The sequence below is a fragment of the Priapulus caudatus genome, unplaced genomic scaffold, assembly GCF_000485595.1.
Source record: "Priapulus caudatus unplaced genomic scaffold, Priapulus_caudatus-5.0.1 Scaffold527, whole genome shotgun sequence".
Lineage (NCBI taxonomy): Eukaryota > Metazoa > Priapulida > Priapulimorpha > Priapulimorphida > Priapulidae > Priapulus > Priapulus caudatus.
Window position 1 is genome coordinate 157,272 of NW_014577588.1, and position 21,820 is coordinate 179,091.

Below are 21,820 nucleotides of genomic sequence, written 5' to 3' on the forward strand. Positions count from 1 at the left end.
GAAATAGATATAATTAATGGCTGCTTAACCAATAATTGTGCCGCTAAAAAAATGTGCCCAAGATAAGAAACATGGGTCCCAATAAACCAATCGCCTAACCGGGTTAGGGTTAGGTTAGTAACCGCTCACCCTAACCCTAATTCTAACCTAACCCTAACCCTAATCCTAACGCCTAATCCTAAACTCCTAACTCCTAACCCTAATCCTAACGGCCCCTAACCTAACCATAGGCATGAACCGCATACCTATTTATATTGATAAAATTAATAGTTTATATTTATATTGATGTACAATTACATTGGATTTTAATTGGACCGATTTCTCTAAATCCTTGGCAACAAAAAGGTAATACTGATGTTATTTAGGCCAAAAGCTTCCATACCAAAACCTGTGAATTTGTCGTGCAAATGCACCACAACATTTTCACTATTTTACGTGTCGTGTTACATTGAATCATCAAAAGAAATACCTAAAGCTGTAGCTATTATTAGCATCTTACCTACATTACAAAACACTTGTCATGCAGTATTCTCCTCTTAATCACGATTTTATTTTATTAAAGCATTACGACATAAAAATACAGCAAACTTCGCGTACACACACAAAACCAATCTTGCATGAACCGCAACGCGACAGGCACAGCCAATGGATTATTTCATTGGCCCGGTGAGAAATGCGTTGTGACGGTTTTAATGCAAGATTGGGCAGTTTTGTGTGTAGCGAAGTTGCGTGAATCGAAAATCAAAGAAAAATACCTAAAGCCGTCGGCTTATTAACATCTTACCTACATTAACAAAACACTGTCATGCAGTATCTCCTCTTATCACGTTTGTTTTATTATAACATCATGAACATAAACATGCCAAGACCTTCGCTACCCAACAAATGCTATACAACTTGCCGCTCAAACGCATGTGAAACCACATTGGCATAGATTCAGTGGCAATAGCATAGTGATGCTAGCTGAAACAACACATGAGAACACGATTCATGGCCAGCATGAACGGTTGTTCAAGGCTTGTTTGGAAATTGGCCTAAATTTTATCAGTGAAATTTACCACTTTTGTCACAATCTACTTTCTGTGTAATTTACACACGGCCGGTCAAACGCCTATAGCCTAACTTTTACTTCAGGTTGCATACTAAAAGATAAATGCAAAAAGTAAAAGTAAAGGTAGATATTTTTGTAACCCTAGTACTCGAAAATAGTTACAGCCTTCTTAGCTTATGAGATGTCCAGGCCCCTCCTTACGTTGCGCAAACCGGGCGCGCTCGCCCCATTTGGGGAAACTCCCCTGTTTCAATCGTTGCGCCCCGTTAAAATTACCTCCCGCCCCGATAAATTCACCACATATAAAAGTTTGACAGCGCGGGAAATCGAGGTTGGCATATGTTTCCATGAACCAGAGTATCCCGCGTGACGTAGCACACTTGCATGCACTCACAGCACGAACTCGGCTATCTCCGAAGTTGAATGCATACAGCCTGCTGATGGTGCTGGTGTTGCGCATGGTCATATTCCATACTACGCCATATCAACTTCCGCATTCAGACTTTTCGTATATCAAGGAATGATGGCAAAAACCCCTAACCTAACCCTAACACTAAACATAAACCGACTCGGTTTATCTTATATACACGTGTTATAGTACCAAACCACTATCTATGGTGTAGATTAGCTACTGACGTCACACTGATGTACTCTGACGTCATGCGGATACTCTGTTTCATGAAACATGCCACGCGAACTAGTTCCCCCCCCCCCCCTGTTTCAATTCATCCTGGGGAGAAACCCTGATGTCATCATTACATTACAAAAAATCACTAAGCTCCACAGACGAGGCCATTTATCTCACACCAGCTCGCCTATACACATAATGTAAATTCTTCGGCTGGCATCCAAATTCAATAAGGGTACAAGAACATTGTGTTCTACATATAGTATTATTTGTATGATACATGATTGAAATTCATTGTGGCTGATGATGGTGGAGGCAGTGGTAATTAATAATCTTCTTGGAAAATGAGTAAATCTGTTATTCTGGCGGCACTTGTCGTTATTAAACTGAATACTGTTCAACTGAAGGATATACGAGAATGCGTTGGGCGCATTGAAGACTTTGAATGAATTGAATCTCCAAGTGAGGGGCCTAATTCAAGATCTGCGGACTAATATCACTGTGAGTATTTATTGCTTACGATTGTCATTACGAATATTAAATGGCAAACGGTGATACCTGAAGCATTACACTGACATTCCCAAGAATAATTTGGAACTGAATATTTAAGGAATAAAAGAGTCCTAGTAGCATTTTTTAAAGCATGTTGTCAACATTGGATTGTGTAGGGTATTATTAAATATAAATTTGGTATATATGTACAATATTCTTGACTAACATGCAGTAAATTGTAGTAGAATTGATTAACCATTATTGGAGCCATTTTTTCTTATATAATAGTTTTTTCCCATAAATTTTATTCAAGGGTAGATTTACTTGTAAGATGTGCTTACCTAAATTTTAAGGAACTAGGTTAAACTCGCACGAGAACAAGACAAGGAAACGGATACTATTGGCGATATTGAAGGATGCGGAGATGTATGGAAAACAGCTTGATGGGTGAGAAGCTTTCGTAGCATCGATGACTAAATGTCGACTACTCAGAAAATTTGTCTGTCCGATATGGCCCAGGGCTTAATCCAGGCCATTTTTCATTAAAAAATCTAACGCCTTAAGCAGGCATAGATGAGAGCTCCACTACACAAATCCACACATTTAAAAGGGATGAGTGAAGGTCTCCTTGAGGGCTCTCCATCATGCCTCTTGGGGTGTGATGATGGATATCTATGACGAATCTGTCAGTCTAAGAGTGAAATGCTAAAACGAAAATTGAGGGATGTCATGTCAATCTAACTGATTATCATTCATCTTCACTTCATTCAATCAATGCTTTCGTCAGGATTACATTCTTTTCAATCCAAACAACACAACGACTATGCACACAGATTATAAAAGAGTTGATCGCGATGTAAAAATAAACTGTTTTATTTATTCTGATTTCCATCCTTAGAGATTCTAATCCATGTACCTGCATATTCAGCACAAAATATCATCACAATCCATCAACAAACAGCCAAATTACTTGCACGTAGTAGACACGTATGTAGCCCCTCCAGCCCTACGACTTGTTTCACGTCGGCAGAAAACCACTTCTCGGCCACGTATAGTAGAAAACGAGCAGGTAACTTGTGCTACCGTATAGGTACCGTATTTGGATGCTGTTGTTTAGTTGTATTTATATATAAAATAATAAACCAGAGGGTACGTAACCAGAACCTGTACTCTGCCATAACGTTCAGCTTACTTAACACACCACAATTGTTGTGTGTTGCTAACCTTTTTGTACCCCCCTCATTGAGAACTCTATGGAGGCGCTATTTCAACATAATAGACATACTTTTGGTGCGCGATTTCAACCACTTTTATGAGGCGCAATGATGCGCGCGACCATGGCACAATTTTTGGGGTGCGCGTGGAGGCGCGAGCGCGCGATCAGCGCGCCCTTAAAAATGAAAGCCCTGCATATAAGATCTATAATCTATTATCTGAATAAAATGTGTTGACCAACTGCCCAATTTAATGTGATAGATAAGTATATATATGTTTTTTTTATGCTCGCTACGCTCGCCATGGGTGCCCATATTAAGCAGGCTAGGTTAGGCCCCATGGCCGTTTTTAGCTCACCTTGACATCGTCAAGATGAGCTATTGCCATGGGGTGTCGTCCGTCGTACGTCCGTCCGTCAACATTTGGCTACGGTCAACGATAACTCAAGAACCTGTTGACCCAATGTTTCAAATTACATATAGTTTTCAAGTGGAATACGCCAGTTGACCTACATTCGAGCCACGTACGTCCACTTTTTGGCAAAAATGGAAATGGCCACAAGTCATTCAGGTTCAATGGTTTTGCTCATTTCTAGTATGTGATTGAATAAGGACTGGCCCCAAAACATATCACACAGGTTTTGATTTATTTTTTAAATTAGGTAGATTTTGGCAATTTCACTATGCATTTCAGTGTCTGCCTACGGTCAACGATACTCAAGAACCGTTGACCCACATGTTTCAAATTGAATACAGTTGTTACTCCTATGGAAGAGATTTGAACTTTCCTATTTTGGAGCACACCAGTCGACCTACTTTCGAGCCACGCCCACTTTTTGGCAAAAATGAAAATGGCCATCTAAATTCATTCGATTTTGTTAAATTCTGGTATATGAATGTGTAACTGTAATGCTAGCCCCAAAACAGTTGTTACTCCTATGGGAGAGATCATAGATGACAACGTCCTATTACGTTTATTTTGTCTAACTGGTCAACAACTCTACAATCATACCTATATACGTGTTATATTATGTTTTAGATTCTTCGTTACAGTAATTTGACTGGATTATTTTATTGTTTTTATTTGCACGATATTCGAAAACCAAAATGATGATCATTTAGGCATAGCACCATCTCTCGTCAAGATTTCAGACTTTCAGATCTGAAATATTTATTTTCGCATCAAAACTTATGCATATATACCATTATCAAGAGTATATAATGGGAGATGTGCTATATAATAAATGGGAGTTCTCCCATATATACTCTTGCTTTATATATCCCCCCTCCCTCTTCTATCACACCCAAGGTGAGCTACAGTGTCATTGACACTTTTATTAAAGCTGTTTTTAATCTTCCGTGTTAACTTTTGCAGGACGTTGGCATCACTAAGGAAGGCAAATCTGTCATGTCAGTTGGCAATAGAGAGACAAGGAAGGGGAAATTTATTCGATGAAGGATCGGTTTGGCCAGACACCAGAAATAGGTATGAAATCATCGGCTAGGGTTGACCATGTTAACCCTATGACCGACCCTGATGACCTGTTAAAAAGGTAAAATCAGTTCATATTTAGGAGCACGGTCCATCACTGTGTCACAAAATTTTGTAGTACTTGTTTTGTTGATTGCCACGTTATGTTTTTCATAGAAATCACCAGTGATTAAATAAAAGTTCAGTTGTGTCTTATAAATATTGATGATAAACAATAAAGGTTTTGTAAGTAGCATTAATAAGCCCAGTCTATAAGTGGTACTCTTGCTAAAAAATTGCTTCAGAAAACGCTCTGCAAAGGAGGCTATGGGGAATGAAACAAGAAATATCACCGACAACCTGCAAAGAATAAGCAGGATGATGGCTACAGAGGTAAACCAAAGTGACGAGTCTATAAAAGCATTAGGTAAGAAACCAATAATAACAAAATATGGTCTATAAGTTATGTAAAGTCTAATGCCCGGCGCACACGTGAGTTATTTTACTCAAGTAAAATGACGCATGAGTCATTTTACTGACGTGTGCGGCGGATTTTCGTTGAGTAATTTGACTCGTGCGTCATTTTACTTGAGTAAAATAACTCACGTGTGCGCCAGGCTTAAGCTTTAAAAGTATGACCAACCCTAAGAACATGGACATTGATTACAATGCGGTACAAATGGTGGCGTACAGTTGATCCCTTGGGTTTATCCTACTTTTACTGGTCCTAGTGCCATCTAAATCATCGGGATTTCAAAAAGATTGATTGTGTTATACCCAACAAGTAGTTTTACATTATATGTACCATATATCTTGTGATATGCATGTATCTAAACTAATCACATCTATCTTTTATGTTACTCCGTCGTGTCATTACATTTTATTTGATAAAATTATTTTTATTTTTGTTTCGCAGTAACCTCCTCATCTGTCGTATCGGAGACATACGAGGAATTCAAGAACCAATCTGGAGACCTACACACGTCCAAGAACATATTGACAAAATATGGCCGTCGAGAATTGACGGACAAACTTCTCATCTGCCTTGCAGTCATTTTGTTCATCGTAACAGTACTGTACATCTTGAGAAAGAGAGTGTTCAGCTTCATTTGAGAGCCAGAAGTAACCAGGAGCACATCTTGTTGAATGCATTGATGGCTATTGTGCATGCGGTGGAAAGGGCTAACACTCCATTAGGAGTGTTTCCCAACTTTGATATCATTAATGATTAATGATTAATGACATTAAACCACAAACTAATATATGACCATGACCATATATATGTTATTATGACCGTTAATGACATTAAAGTTGGGAACACTCCTAATGGCGTATCACCCGTGGAATTAGGCTGCCCACATTTCCAGCATGTATTTGGTCAGTGTACAGTGCTGCCATCTGATGAATGGTGCCTGCAAACTGTGAAATGGCAGTTTCACTCATATTTCACTTCCGTTGCAGGTGGTATGTACCAGAAATGTTTGTTGATGAGTGTATGCTAGTGTCCTTTGTATAAACTGTTTAAAATATAAAATGAGTTTATAATGAACGAGGTTTGGCTGGACCAACACTACATTGTATTAGTGGTGGTCGTGCATGTTAATAGATGCGACATCAGAGACCACGACTAGAATGATTTGATCGTTTCTTTCTGGTCATTCCAGAAAGAATACATTGTACAACTACAAATATTCATAACTGATGTGATTAAATAATCTTGACGAGAGTGATAAGTATACTATAATATTTTTAATATATATTGTTTGAACTAGAGAGGATAAAACAAGATAACGCACTGTATTGGGATTTTGTTAGTTTTATTAAAGTGAGGTTTAAAACAATCCGGTTTCAGTTGCATGTCCTGAGATCAGATCCTTACATTTCTGCTGTACAGAACGCCATACCCGCACTTACGTTTGCAATACACATGAGAAATATACATCCATGTCGCCTTAGCTGTTGCCAGGAGGTTAATTAGAACAACAACAGTGCTCTCGGTTGTCATGAAATTTTCACGAACTGCATGTTATTGACAAACACCCTTTCTTATAAATACAATAAGGTCATATGTATTCCACATAAAGCTGAGAATGGAATGTCTAAAGAGCAAAAGTGCTTCGACTTCAGTACAATACAAAGGCAATAATGTTCGTATTAGAACGATATTTAAACAAAATCGTCTTCACGTAACAGAAACCAGTTTGAAAGTATCAGTGTGATGCAATCACTCTTCACTTATCTGTACCTCTCAAAAATAAAGAATTGTAGCTCATGCCAAGATTTCCCAAATTCAAAACGTGAGCAATTTGATGATTCATAATAGTCTACACCTTTCACAAACTCCAGCAACAGCCATTTTTACTCTCGTGTTCTGTACCAAACCTGGGCCAAGCCTGCTTGAGTGCATCTTGGACTCTCAGGCCCTGAACAGGTGCAACTGTAAACGTTACCACTATCCATATCGAGATGCTCTTGACCTCGGCTATACAACAATTCACTGTATAATCTATCATTTCAGATGGTGGAATAACAATCTTAGTAAACAAATAGAGCAATATATCTGGGTGTATTACATTGACGAGGCATTGGATTCAATCGTAACCAATTAACACCTCACTTTTCATCACAGAATGACCATGAATACATACGGGCATCATTACTTAAACCTCAAGATTACAATACTGTTTTTTAACATATAATTATAGTCAGTGTGTATTACTGTGTACAGACGACGGCAATACAGTCAGTTCCATCATAATTTTCGATCAGCCAGTTGTAAATGATAAACAAAGTGTATATTTACATATACACTAGCTCTAGTTTATGCAATTTCTTTGACGTTACACTGACGTTTCGTGAACGTTACACTGCCAAACAAATATAAAGCAGTGCAGATGATAGCTAAGTAAACATGAAGGTTCTTGATATTTTACTGAATACACATAGTGCAATACAATTTTGATGTCTGTAGGCTAGATAACTACAAGAGTGCATAATAGAGCATCTCTATTATGCACTCTTGATAACTATATTCTTTTCGTGTCTAAACTTACTGTTGGTGAACAGTTTTACTATTATGTTAACACCTTCAGCTCTATATTGACTCGCGATAGGGGAAGGGGACCTTTAGTATGTTGACGGACATCTTTATCATTTTAAACCATTAGCTATATTAGTCACAAACTCATATGATTCCATTTATACAGTCATACATAATGATCAAAATAACAACTGAAATATTACCTTTACAGGGGCGTGTACAGGATTTGTACCAGGGGGGGTCTAACCGTAACCCAAACTTGCGAGCACGCGAAGGGGGGTCTGGGGGGCTCTCCCCGAAAATTTTTGAAATTAGACCCCCTTAGATGCGTTTTCTGCGCGAGCAGGGGGGGGGGTCCGGACCCCCTGGACCCCCCCCCCTGTACACGCCCCTGCTTTATACATTAACAAACTAAATAACAAAATACAAACGAAATAGAATTGCTGTACAAAGACTAACTGGCAATATTAACAGAAAAAATATTTTTCCTACAGATTTTAAAGATTCCAAGTATTAATTATTCTGTAACATGATGTGTTGATCACAGCTATAGAGTAAATTCACAACATGGCCTGTATCTATCGCCCAACAACAACTGTAATATATAAAAGTAAATTAGTCACTGCAGAGGGCCATCTTTGAAGATGTTATTTACAAAAAGGTTAACAATCCAGTGTTGTATATATTTGGGTAGAATCAGCAAAACTCATCTTCAGACACTAATGCTGAACGTTCCTATCCGTATTGCTACGAGCCATTAGACCTTCATCGTATCGACTTTGCAGCAGATGAAAGATACACTTGAGCAACTCTAATCTATTTCATTTTAAGTACGTGAGATTAATAACACGATCAAGCCAACAGCGTAAAATTACCGCTGTCATGTCGAATACTCTGTCTCTACCAATACTCCATCACGACAAGATTTGCCACTGAACTGCCAGATGCTTCCCTCTGTGAAGTGTTTGGCCACCGGTATCATCACCTACTGAGATCATATAGCCTTATTCCAATATGGCAACAACTCTAAACTCTAGAAGCTGTAGCGACCTGTGCTGTCCATTGGAAAGTGTTGGCATATTTGACCTTTCTAAGATACATCATGCTTCCTATAGACTGGGTGTCCTTCATGATGATTAACACTTTATTCTCGATTTAGCGAATAGGTCAATATTCAAGATTCACGTTCAGGGCTGGAGTGGCTACTCACAAAAGAGCCACTGCATAAATGTGACGTTTATACTCCGTTTTTCTCCAAACAGCACTTTTTTAATGGTTCTATGCATAAACGTCAATGAGCAAACAACATTGAAATGTTGCTGTAACAACCCGAGACAGAATTCTAACAAAAAACCATTTCAAGAAATATACCTGCATAGTAGTGGAAATTTTTCTGTCAAGATGCGACACGTGCATATACATATGGGCATTTCTATTTACAAATTGCATAACACTACAAGAAAATGGTGCTTTGTGAGAAGGCATGCATGCCATGCACCTACGTCTGCATGCACGCACGCATGCTTAACACGCATCTCTATATGCAACTATATATACTACGTATATACAACCAGTATTCACTATACAAAGCAAATTATATAACTTACGTTAGCCTCTAAACCCATGTTCACACAGGTAGTGCATATGTATACGTTTCTAGGTGATTAAAATTCGCCCAGAACGAAGCTAAATGCTTGTGCCTAGAATAATGTCGTTGGTACATGGCAAGCGCATGCGGAAGGCCAGAGCAATGTAATCAATGCCAATCCTGCACGACAACAACAATGGTTCGGTCACACAAAAAACATGTAAGCATTCTGCGCATCACAGCTGCATGTATGCTCGTAACTTGTCAAGAACACCTATTAAGAACTGTCCCATCCCCCCTCACAGTAAGTTTGGCACGGTGATAAAATGAATCTTTCCATTCCTCAACTTGGCAGCTAGAAAAGTGATTGGTCTGCCCAGCAAATGGCTAATCTACTCAATTATTTCATCACAGCTTTCCAAAGGACCAGCCCTGTTTTGCTTCAGTAGTACTGTATACACGCACTACTAGTATAATATCATATCACACCACAGCCTACATTCTGGCTTTCTGGAATGAATTTTCCTACCCCCATTGGGTGGCAAACACAAATCTCATTATTAGAATTGGTAGAGATAAGTATACGTTGCTGTTGATAATAGGTACATCACCATACAAAACTACATATTCACGTGTGTCATAAGCGGCAGCATTTGTCTGATAAGATTGCAGTGCCAAACCTGGTCATCCACACATTGTGCAATATAAGATGGAGACAAGAACCCTCAACCTGGACTAGAATTATAAAATGCAATAATCGGGTTATTTCTCTCCTCGACTGTCAATATCTCAATGAAATCTTCACTTCGCTCTCTCTCTCTCTCTCTCTTTCTCCCTCGAGATCCCCACCTCTCCATTTTCTCCACCACCTTCTCTTACACTCGCACTTACTCAGCAAAAGATCCGATAATTCAGTATATATGTATGTACACAGAATATAACACAATACGTCTGGTGTAACAACAAATAATAATAATATACGGTGATTGCCGTCGTCTATTCTAAGCATTTGAAAAATAATATGCTGCAATTCAAGCAAGTTATATTCATCTTCACTATTTACAATAACATTTTTGTTACAACGACTGATATATAACACCAGACTATTCCTCTAATAAATAACACCTGTCCCATATTTACACGTCTTTGCTTAATAAACTGTAGGGGGAAACCACTACTTAAATTTTAAAATATCTGCGTGACTCCAACATATCTGTAAGGAAACGTACAACAAGCAGCAAGCTTCCAACCTACTATAACAGAACATCATATGCATTCATTAAAGAGCATGTTCAGTACTTGAATTTTATAAGCACATGGAATGCATGAAAAACACTTTCTGTTATCTCCAAATGTACCCTGCCTATAGTTGTACAAAATGCAAACTTGATAACAGCAATAATTATTAGAAAGTCACCAATATCTGTAGTCTATTGGTATATATATCACTGGTAGCACTGGACATTACACATGTGTTACAACAGCATAGTACGTTAGGAGATCATGCAAATACACACTGACATTTCTTAATATATAAATGTACGAACTAGTAAAATACACAATATAATCAGCAGATGCACAACCATAGCTATATGAAGTGTAGCTTATTAAGATGTATACAAATATATATTTTTTAAACAGGACCAGCATGTTTTCTGACCAATATAATATGGGGGCATGGTTACAAATACAAATCAGCACCAGACAAACCTTCAACTAACAACAGTTCAAAATCCTCAGTTCCTGTGTTTCAGGGCCGGCGGAGCCAATATTCCATGGCCGAACCAATAATTTTTCCGATCATGATTTTTTTCAATCACACATTTTCATTATGCACAGGCCGGATCTACAATTATTGCAATCCTGAGCATATAATGATCTGTAATCACATATAGTTTATGTATACACGCATATATACTACTACATGACTATATAGTACCGGTAATAAACTGAAGAATGTTTATAAGAAGACATGTGTTGATCTCTTTAATTGCTGATACTGTACCAGAAACGATCGTCTGCTGCTCGGCCATTGTGAGCGCCATTGTTTATGTTCGTTCAATATAATTATTATTAATAATTATTATTATATAATTATTCAATATAATTAGTTTAATATAAGCGAACGATCGTTTTCTGCATTGCGACGACTAAAAACATATCTGCGCTCTACAATGACGCAACTGCGTCTAAATAACGTGATGCTGCTTAACGTGCACAAAGCGAAATTGGACAGTTTGGACTTGCAGAAAGCAGTCGATAGGTTTATAAAAAATCACGATCATCACACAGGAATATTTGGTCCAGTTTCATAATTCCATATAGTTCGTTTCATATATTTAACTCTCGTTAATAATTATCAGGTTACATGAAGATACTTTAAAGAACAAAAATTTGACATGCAAATTGGCAGATGCCGAAATAATTAGGCCTATACTGAAGTATAAATATATATTTGTTAGAGTTTTGAAAAGTATTTTTAAGCTCTAAAAAGGCATCCTGGTGTCTTAAATGTTTAAAATTTCTTGGGGGAGGACCCCGAAACCCCCCTTTGACGAGGGGAACCCCCCCCCCCTAGAGCTCCTCCGCCACGGCTGCGCCATGCGCACCTGGCCTTCAGCCAGCTGTTTGTCGACGTCTGTTATTGATGCTAAATGGCCTGACCAATGTTTATTTGCTTCCGCCGACCCTGTATTTACATTAGAAAGACACTCTGCATCAAAGATGAAGTATATATATATAGATATATAGATATATATACACACATATATATATGTGCGTGTATATATATATATATAATGCGGGAATGCAGAGATGCTTATTTGTTTTGAAATTAATGAAAATAATCACCAAACCACACACTACTAATTTAACAGATAACTTTAGACTCGATGGAACTAATGGTTTCTGTGACTAAAAAAGATGACAGAATCGGTGCCTGCACGTTTGTTGTTGTACAAAGGCACTTTCACACACATACACACAAACACAAACACACACACACGCAAACGCACGCACGCACGCACGCACGCACGCACACACACACAGAACTCATCAGCGATGATGAGTTTGATCTGATCAGATGTAGCAACAGATTTCATTTGCTATTACGACCATTTCGTCATTAGTATTTCAGCCCTCCTGTCGCATTTCCCTTCTCGACATTCTGTAGTATTTCTGTAATGAATTCGGTCGAATCTCCCACCTTTACAGCTTCTGAAATGCAAGTTGATCAAAACATCATTGATTGCCAATATGTAAGCACCCACCTAATAATACGGTTTGCAACACTCACAAAGCACACGCGCTAATATTCACCACGTTCGAGGTTCTCCAATTACTTTCCCCCTCCCCCGGGGGGGGCACTCTATTAGAACATTACCCCATGTGCATTCTCACTAAAAATAATAGGACCCCTAGTGCGAACTGCACATTGGAAAACCCTACCACCTATTGCAGACACAATTGAAGAATACCACCCCCTATTGCATACAATGAAAGAGTCCTACTGGGGTTCTCTTTTTTCACGCTCATTTTGCTCCTCGTGATGATTGTTGTAGGGTTTAAGTTTCGTGTGCTACGGGGCCGCCCGTTCGGGGCCTGGGGCGGGGTACTATGTGGTTCGTCATGAGGGGGGCCGGGCCTACTGCGGGCGCGGTGCTTGACTTGAACAATCCCGAGGGCTTATTGCGGTATTAGCTTTGTCAAGGGGGGCCTATTTGCTCCCGCGCGGGCCCGCTTTAGAAGTTGAAAAACACCCCCCTAACTCACAAAATTTGGAACGCACATGGGGTAATAACGGCATATATAGTGACCCCCCCCCCCCCGGGACCCCTCCCAAGTTTGAACATGACAGGAGCAAGAACGTGATGTTAACATTGAAGAAACCTACCGCCTTGTCCTTTGATTAATCTGTCCAGAAACTGGGTGGCGGTCTCTTCACGTTTCACATTGGGACTCTTGTATCTCGTCGCCAGCTCACTCCGCACCGTATCCATCAATTTAAGCAGGGCCTCTGAAATTTTATTTTGAAAAAATCAGGGTAAATATTAGGAAAGTCCCAAATTCCTGATCATCAACCACTCACATACTGAAGCTAGTAAATAGCTAGATATAATTTGTGTGTGGGTGCATGGCTGCATGCACATATAGATGGGTTGGTAACTTGGTAGGAAGGCAGGCAGACATGTAAATAGATAAATGGATGGATGGATGGATGGATGGATTGATACGTAGCATTTCCAGCATGTCAACTATAGTTATTATACCGTCCGACCAAGAATACAAGGCACTGCACTGCACAACATACACTGCGCCAGCATCACAGACTCTACGTCGCACTCAAAATACGATAAGGCACAGGCTGATATTTATTAATATCCTGTTGACTGCTTGATACGAAGGAAGCACTAGTAATAATATATACCGGAATATGTATAAATAGCGCGTCCTGATTGCATCGATCACATAATCTAACGACGTAGAGTAGACAAACACGTTAGGGTTATATTATTGTTGCATAATTTCTGACAAATCAACCATCAAATCGAATCCGGACCTATCAAATTCCATTAAATAAATGACAAAGTACCGAAATCGGCAAGCGACCATATATAGGCGCAAGTATATATTTCAAAACTGCGCACTAAAGCCCGCTGCACACGCTGCGCACGTGGACGATGGCGCAGCAAGTTCCACAGCGTGTGCGTATGCAAAATCCCTCGATCTGCGTCGTGTGGAAAATGTCACACGGGTTTTGATCGAAAGATTCACAAGATTGAACAGTGTGTGCGGAGTGGCTGTGTAAAGTTCCACACTCAATTCGCATTGTTCTTGATTGTTCGCTTGGACACGGAGTGTCGTTGAAGAGAGCGATCACACGACGTTTATGGTTTGATTGATCAGCTAGTTCTTGGACATGCCTTTATGCGAGCTGCGAGCTGAGAAAAAAATACAATGCGTCCAAGCGAACAATCAAGCGAACACTTTATGCGAATTGAGTGTGGAAATTTACACAGCCACTCACACACGCTGTTCAATCTTCAACACGTGTGATATTTTCCACACGACGCAGATCGAGGGATTTTGCATGCGCACACGCTGTGGAACTTGCTGTGCCATCGTCCACGTGGTGCAGCAAGTTCCACAGCGTGTGCGGCGAGCTTCAGGGGCGGATCCAGGGCTGAAGCTAGACAGTATTTTTCCAGATTTTAAGGACACATCCCCCCAAAAAGGCACACCACCCCACATTGGGCACCGTCAGGCGCGGAAGAACATGGCGGGGGGTCTAGGGGGGCCTCCCCCAAGAAAATTTTAAAATTTCAAGGGTCCCTTGGCACAAAAATGAGCACCATTTGAGCACACATTTAGTCAAGCAGCAATAGCTAAAAACCATATGGAATTTTATTTCTGCTTCACTTTGCCTGCGCTTTGCATACCAGCAATTAATGTAGAATGATTCAAGCACTTCCCTTCTTTTTCAGATATCAAAGCTAGTTTTGTTACCATGTAAAATTTTGATTTCCTTTAAGTCCTGTCAATTAATTAGAAGAAAAATAAAACAAATAAAGAATATAGCCAAATTCCATCAAATTGTTTTCTGTATTTTTTAGCGCAAAATTTCGAAGGGCACTTTGAAATCTAGACCATATTTCCCAATACGGCAAATACGGTCTGAATCCGCCCCTGGGCTTTAATAAGCAAACTAATAGAGGTACAGCCTCATGCGATTCAAAGTTGAGACATTCCCATTGTCAATACAGACAACATAATCAGCTACAAATGTAATATGACAGAAATGTACTATCGGTGGTTATTGCGTTTTCACACCATGATGTTCCAGCACCTTAAATGGCTTCCTCTACTCCTTTAGGTCTTCCATAGGAAATGAGATAATGATGAATGGCATAATACATGCACTAATTAAAGAGTACACAGATTCTAAAGGCAAGTCTAGTGTGTGAAAGGACGACAACAGTTCTCACCGTGCTCTCGTGCCAGCCCGAAAAGTTTCAGCTTGTTTGCCTCGTGGTGCGCCTTCTTTTTCAGTCGGCAGGCGCGCGACGCCAGTTTATTCTTCTCGCGTCGAGATCTCGGCCGAGAATTAAACGGCACCTCGCTGACCGGCGTCATGTCGTTGATGAGCTTCCCCAACTTGCTCAGTTCTCGTCCAATCGCGTACAACTTCTTCGGGTTCGGCGTCAAGTCATTGCCGTCGCCGCGCCGTGCCTTGCCGCTGTGTTTTATGCCACTAGAAAGAAATGAGGGAGCAACTCACGAGTCCTGGGTTCCCAGTCATATACGTGCAACACATCCATTGTTGTAAACCTCTGTGCACATTACATTGTTACATTGTGCACATTACATTGGTGTAACCCCTTAGAACATTAGCAGTATAATTAGGATAATTATCAGCAAAATAAGTGCGACTGTTATTCAAAATCGCATGTGCAATTTACTGCTTCCAGTTCCATTTCCCGTTGTCTGTTCACTCAAGGCTGCATGTGTTCTAGTTAGCATGCTTACTGATTGAGTAATCCAAGCCAATTTGTTTACATACGATGGACAGCTTCGATACAAATTCGATGCAGCCTTTCAAGTTACAACTCACCGTTCCCCCTTAGAATAGTCTTTGTTCACATACTTTATGTGAATTGACGGGCTAAAGACGGGGTCTGTGGCAGCATCCAGATGATGGGGATCTTCAGGCTGCGATATGACACGTAGCTTTTCTCCCTTGGCTCCTTTCGCCTGCAAATTGTACTGCCAGAAGAATCGTTGCTTCTTTTTGGGTGTCGTTGGTTGGAGAAAACTGCTGTCTTGGCTGCTATTGTCGCTCAGGAATTCCTCTGCAAGACCAGAATATTGCGCAAGAATAATCGGGCAAGTGCATGTGTTTTAAAGGAATAATAGGTCCATTGATTATGCAATGTTGACGAATGCTAGAGTAACTGGCACCTTGTGTAGTTAATAAGTACATTACCTTATAGCCAAACGCGTATTAGTTTGTCCAATATCACTACTGGTTTACATTACAAACAAGACTTGAAATCGGCTGGTGATATTCATTTACATGCCGTAAATGTCATCCAGGAGTCGAGCGATAACGTAAACATTTGTGCGGCCCGTATGTTTTGGACGCCAGATGAAACGGAGGTGTCAGCGGTGTAACCACGGCCACGGACTAAACCAGATGTAAAATAATTGCAAAACGTTAGAGTAATGTTTATTCTTTGTACGCCCAAGAGGTGGCGCTACTAGTCGAGGATAGAGACTTATATGGCGGGACTCTAGACAGTACACGCTGTTGTAACTGCGTCTGTGTGATTCAAGTTTATATGTACAATATATTATGTAACATGCAAGACAGTCGTTGGCATCTGTATTCCTAATATCTCAAGAACACGAGATATATAACATGGCGCTGCAAGGCAGAGGAGATTTGATATAATCTTCGAATCAGCAAGCTTGAGTGAACGGAGACCGGGTGATGGAACTGTGTTACCCGTACCACGTGGAATAAAGGCGGCAAAACGTACTGTACGTGCATTGTTATAGTTCACACGATGGCAGCTCGAGAAGACGCTCAAGAAAGAATGCAGATGGACATGAGTGCTGATAGTGCTACTGGCGAACAGCCACATTCAGTGCCACAGCAGAACGACCTACTGCAGATGCTAGCTGCAATTATCACCCAACAGGCACAGCAAACGCAGGCGACAGTCCAGATGAGACGGGATACTAGAGAAGCATTGCCGAAAGGAGGTGTTGATCCCAAGCGCCTTTCTTGCTTTCGCCAAGGAAGCCGAACTCACAGTTTGATTGGGAAACTCAGCAAATCGCCATCGAGTCCGCCATGAAGCCATCTACATTCAACCGTGTAGATGCTCTTCGACTACAGCTCCCTGCAGCCAAGCGCGACAAGACATTAAAGAAGTTGTGGCTATTACTTCAAGCCTAATCGAGACAACAAAATCTGTGTGGACATCTCGACACCAATTTCATCACTTGCATCAAAAGCCTCACCAGTCGATTGCAAAATTCCATAGTGAAGTGGTGAAAAAGGTAAAAGAATGCAACTTTGATAAAGGCTTCTGTAATCAATGTGCACAAGCAGCCATTGACGACCACATTCTGTCTAAACTTGTGTTCTGCACCGAAAAGGAAGCTGCAAGACGAGAGATGCTGAGAAATCCTGACCTTTCTGTAGAAAAGGCACGAAAGATTCTGGAAGCAGACGAAAATGTCACAGAGCCAGAGGCCCAGCTCACATATTCTGCTAGTTCTGGGGTGAACCGAATCCACAGAGAAATGGAAAGGAACCCAAATAAACCGAGGCGGTTCAGAAGCAGAAGAGCTGCACAGTCCAGACTACTCTCGGAATGATAGAGAAAAAGAAACTGAGATGTGTAACTAGTGTGGTTACCCGAAACACCGAGACAGAGCCACTTGCCCAGCAAAAGGGGAGAAATGCAAATCATGTGGTAAATCAAACCATTTTGCAAAAGTGTGCAGAAACTCTGGCAAGAAGCCAGCATCATACCATGAAAAGCCAAAGAAGACGTTAATGGGAAGCATCATTTGCTCCATTAGCACTAATGTTGACTTAGTTAAAGTCACCATTCATGGACAAAATGGCCACAGCCAAGTAAAGGTGTTGCATTGCAGAAAGCGAACTTGTGTCGGTGAAAGAAGACCCTCACAACCTATGTCCACCAACTGCAGACATGCAAGCTACGGTAAATGCTAGTGGAGTACGAATGAAACCAAGTGGATATTTCCAAGCCGACATTGCCTTTGGGTGCAACGTTATCACCCGACGTATTGTTGTCTTCCCGGGACTTAGTGGCACAATCCTATCTAAGGATGCCCTAATCGAGCTAAACATAGTCAGGCTCAATCTAGACCCACCTACTGAGACAACTCGGAAACCTGACAATGTCCAGGTGCCTGAACAAGCTATGATATCCACAGCCAGTAAGTCTAACAAACCACCGATACCGGTAAAGCCGAAGCATCTCCTGAAGGCTAGGTGAGACACATGCCAGGTCCAGAAACCAGCAAGCCAGGTAACTCGACAGGACTTGATAGATGAGTTTGCTGATGTCTTTGGTCCCTTAGAAAACCCTGTGAAAGGGGAAAAATTCAAGATTGTTCTGGAAGAAAAAGCGGTGCCGTTCAAAGCCACCAGATCCTATGGTGTGTCATATCCACTGATGCCTAAATTAGAGAAAGAACTAGAACACCTCCAGAAAGCTAGGATCATAACACCTCAGACTAAAGCAACAGACTGGGTGCTTCATATAGTAGTGGAGCAAAAGAAGAACTCGGACGACATCCGCTTATGTGTAAACTTCAAGCCACTGAATAAGTTCTCAAAGCGCGAGGTCTACGAGTCACCATCTGTCCTTGAGACAGTTCAGAACATTCAAGCCAACGAAGCATCTCTGTTCACGAATTTTGATGCCCAGAAAGGGTACCACCAACTCGAAATAGAAGAGGAATAGAAGGACTTGACTACGTTCATAACGCCATTTGGACGTTTTAGGTATGAGAGGGCGCCGTTTGGAATAAACAGTATTTCAGAGCACTACAACCGCCGCATGTCGGAATCCTTCATGGCCTAGACAACATCGTAAGAGTGGTAGATGATTCCCTCGTGTAAGGGAAGAATGATGAAGACCACCTGATACATGTCCGAGCGTTCCTGGAGCGATGTCGTGAGAGGAACATTAGACTGAACGAAAATAAATTTGTATTCAGGAAGCAAGAGATAGAGTTTGCGGGTGTGATCGTGAGTAAGGATGGATTTACCATCAGCCCTTCGCTGATAGAGTTACTCAGAGAATTTTCTGAGTCTAGAAGCATAACAGACATGCGATCCTTTCATGGTTTAGCCAACCAAATGTCGCCATACGATCCAGAATTGGCAGGCAAACTGGCCCCATGCGACACCTACTCAAAAAATCTGAAAAAAAGTTTGAGATGTCAGAGGATGAAAAACAGGCATTCCGCGAAGTCAAAGAAATGCTAGTACAACCTGGTAGGCTTGCATACTACTTGCCTGGTCAGCCCGTCGAGTTATACACCGATGCAGCATGCAAGTCTGGTTTTGGGTTTGTCCTGAAACAGAAGCAACGTAACCAGGAATGGAAACCAATCATGGTGGGCAGCCGTACACTAACTGAACTCGAGAAGACGTACATGCCAATCGAATCCGAGATGAAAGCACTCTCGTGGGCATACGAAAGGCGTCTATGTTCCTTGTTGGGTTACCTAGGTTCAAAGTGTACACGGATCACCAACCCCTTGTATCGATGACGAACAATCGACGACTAGACGAAGTCACCAACCCGAGGCTTCGACGTTGCCTAATGCAAGCACATGAATTTGACATGGAAGTCGAATACATCAAAGGTAAAACCAACTTGATGGCCGATGCATTTTCGCGGTACCCGACGAAAGAGCCAGACGAAACAGACCTGGAGGAGGAGCGAGAGACACTCCGTACCGTACGAGCAATCCGCACAGCCTGCATGGAGAAAGCAGATGTTCCTATTCACCTCCAGTCGATCAGAGAAGCCTCTGATCGTGATAATGTACCAAACACTGAAGGAAACAATACTTAATGGATTTCCTGACCAGAAGCGAGACTTGGATGCCTCGATCAGTGAGTACTGGAACGTACGTGAACACCTGTCGATGTCAGATGATGGTTTTATACTGCATGGCGTAAGACTGTTGATCCCTACCAGTCTTAGAAAACAAACACTGGTGGACCTTCATGCTGGTCATAGAGGTATAGAAGCTACAAAGGCTAGAGCAAGGCTCATAGTATATTGGCCCCACATTGATGCAATGATAGAACAGTTCTGTCAGTCTTGTAACCAGTGTGAGAAGGACCTACCTAGCCAGCCAAAGGAACCGATGATGCACCTACCAATCCCAAAGCGAGCGTTCCAATTCATAAGCGCTGACTTTGCTGATTGTGATGGTCGCACATTTCTAATAGTCACCGACTGGCTATCTGGCTGGTTCATAGTTCGTGAGATGCGCTCAACAGATGCTAATTCCACGATCCACGAGCTAAGACTGATATTCGCTGACACAGCAGTGCCTGAAGTGCTATACACTGGTAATGGACCACCATTCCCCTCAAGTGTGTTCCAGGGCTTCTGTATGAGGTGGGGAGTGAGATGGATATCCTCATCACCGTATTACCCGCAGAGTAATGCGTTCGCAGAAAATGCGGTAAAACAGGCAAAGCACCTACTACGCAGTGGTGTGACGAATGGTAAGGTGGATTTTGAAAAGTGGACTCGTGGTCTGCTATCCATTAGGAATACACCCCACAAGGGTACAGGGATAGTCCCTGCAGTCCACCTATATGGACACCTGGTGAATGAAGTAATTCCAGCACACAAGAATGCCCTGAGCAAAGACTGGCATAAACAACTAGCCGAAGTTGATATCCAGTGAATGCCAGAAAGCTGAGAAATACCGCCCTGGTAAATCCCTACCTGTCCTCAGTGTAGGTGATCCTGTCTTAGTGCAGAACAGGTGTAACAGAAGATTGGATAAATACGGTTTGGTGCAAGAGCGTAACCTCAAGAATCAAAAGTATGTTATCCGTCTTCCATCAGGCCTACTGACTGTGAGAAATCGAATTATGCTGAGACGTAGATTCCCACCAACCACGGTACCAACTGCAGGAACGTCGAAATGGTCACCAATCATTCCAGAGACGAATACTCAGGAAGCTACAGAGCTGGAGATTTACGAGAAGGCAATAACTGCACTGCCACCCATCCAGTTGCCCGTTGAAGTACCATCAACACTTGAAACCCTGACTGACTGTGCAGATGACGATCCTATTGTCATGAATGACAACAGTGACACTATAATGAATGTCACGTCTGAAGACTGTCCTGGACCAGTTCGAAGGTCTGGACGTAACAGGAAACCACCTGTACGATTTAGTGACTATGTGTAACTGTAAGACCTCCCATAACGGTCGTAATTCAATAGAGTATACGTATGTTCGTTTAGTAACATACTGTTCAATGTTGCTCGTTTATAGTTATGCATTCTAGTACGATCTTGTAAGGGAGGGAGATGTAAGATAATTGCAAAACGTTAGAGTAATGTTTATTCTTTGTACGCCCAAGAGGTGGCGCCACTAGTCGAGGATAGAGACTTATATGGCGGGACTCTAGACAGTACACGCTGTTGTAACTGCGTCTGTGTGATTCAAGTTTATATGTACAATACAGGGGAAAAAATACACGGGGGCGGCGGGCGATTTCGCCCCCGAAATGCCAAAAAGAGCCCCCGAAA

The 21,820-nt window shown here is 41.3% G+C and overlaps 2 protein-coding genes across 6 annotated transcripts in view; one reads left to right on the forward strand and one right to left on the reverse strand.

Moving 5' to 3' along the window:
- LOC106811317 (vesicle transport protein SEC20-like) overlaps positions 1-6,118 on the forward strand; it is an 18,534-nt gene extending 12,416 nt beyond the window's left edge. Inside the window, exons 5-7 of the mRNA XM_014814892.1 lie at positions 4,761-4,871; positions 5,162-5,283; positions 5,773-6,118. Coding sequence (XP_014670378.1) covers positions 4,761-4,871; positions 5,162-5,283; positions 5,773-5,969 — 430 coding nt within the window. The 3' untranslated portion in view covers positions 5,970-6,118. The remainder of the gene's footprint in view (positions 1-4,760; positions 4,872-5,161; positions 5,284-5,772) is intronic.
- The window catches only part of LOC106811321 (CREB3 regulatory factor-like), a 39,837-nt gene that overhangs the window by 5,284 nt on the left and 12,733 nt on the right, over positions 1-21,820 (reverse strand). For 3 of the 5 annotated variants that reach the window (XM_014814895.1, XM_014814897.1, XM_014814894.1), the window contains exons 5-8: positions 16,095-16,332; positions 15,469-15,734; positions 13,377-13,499; positions 11,298-12,700 (exon numbers count right to left, since the gene is read on the reverse strand). In XM_014814895.1, coding sequence (XP_014670381.1) covers positions 12,609-12,700; positions 13,377-13,499; positions 15,469-15,734; positions 16,095-16,332 — 719 coding nt within the window. In that variant the 3' untranslated portion in view covers positions 11,298-12,608. Of the gene's footprint in view, positions 1-9,945; positions 9,949-11,297; positions 12,701-13,376; positions 13,500-15,468; positions 15,735-16,094; positions 16,333-21,820 lie in introns of those variants that run through there. The other 2 variants (XR_001394128.1, XM_014814898.1) reach the window with 2 other exon arrangements.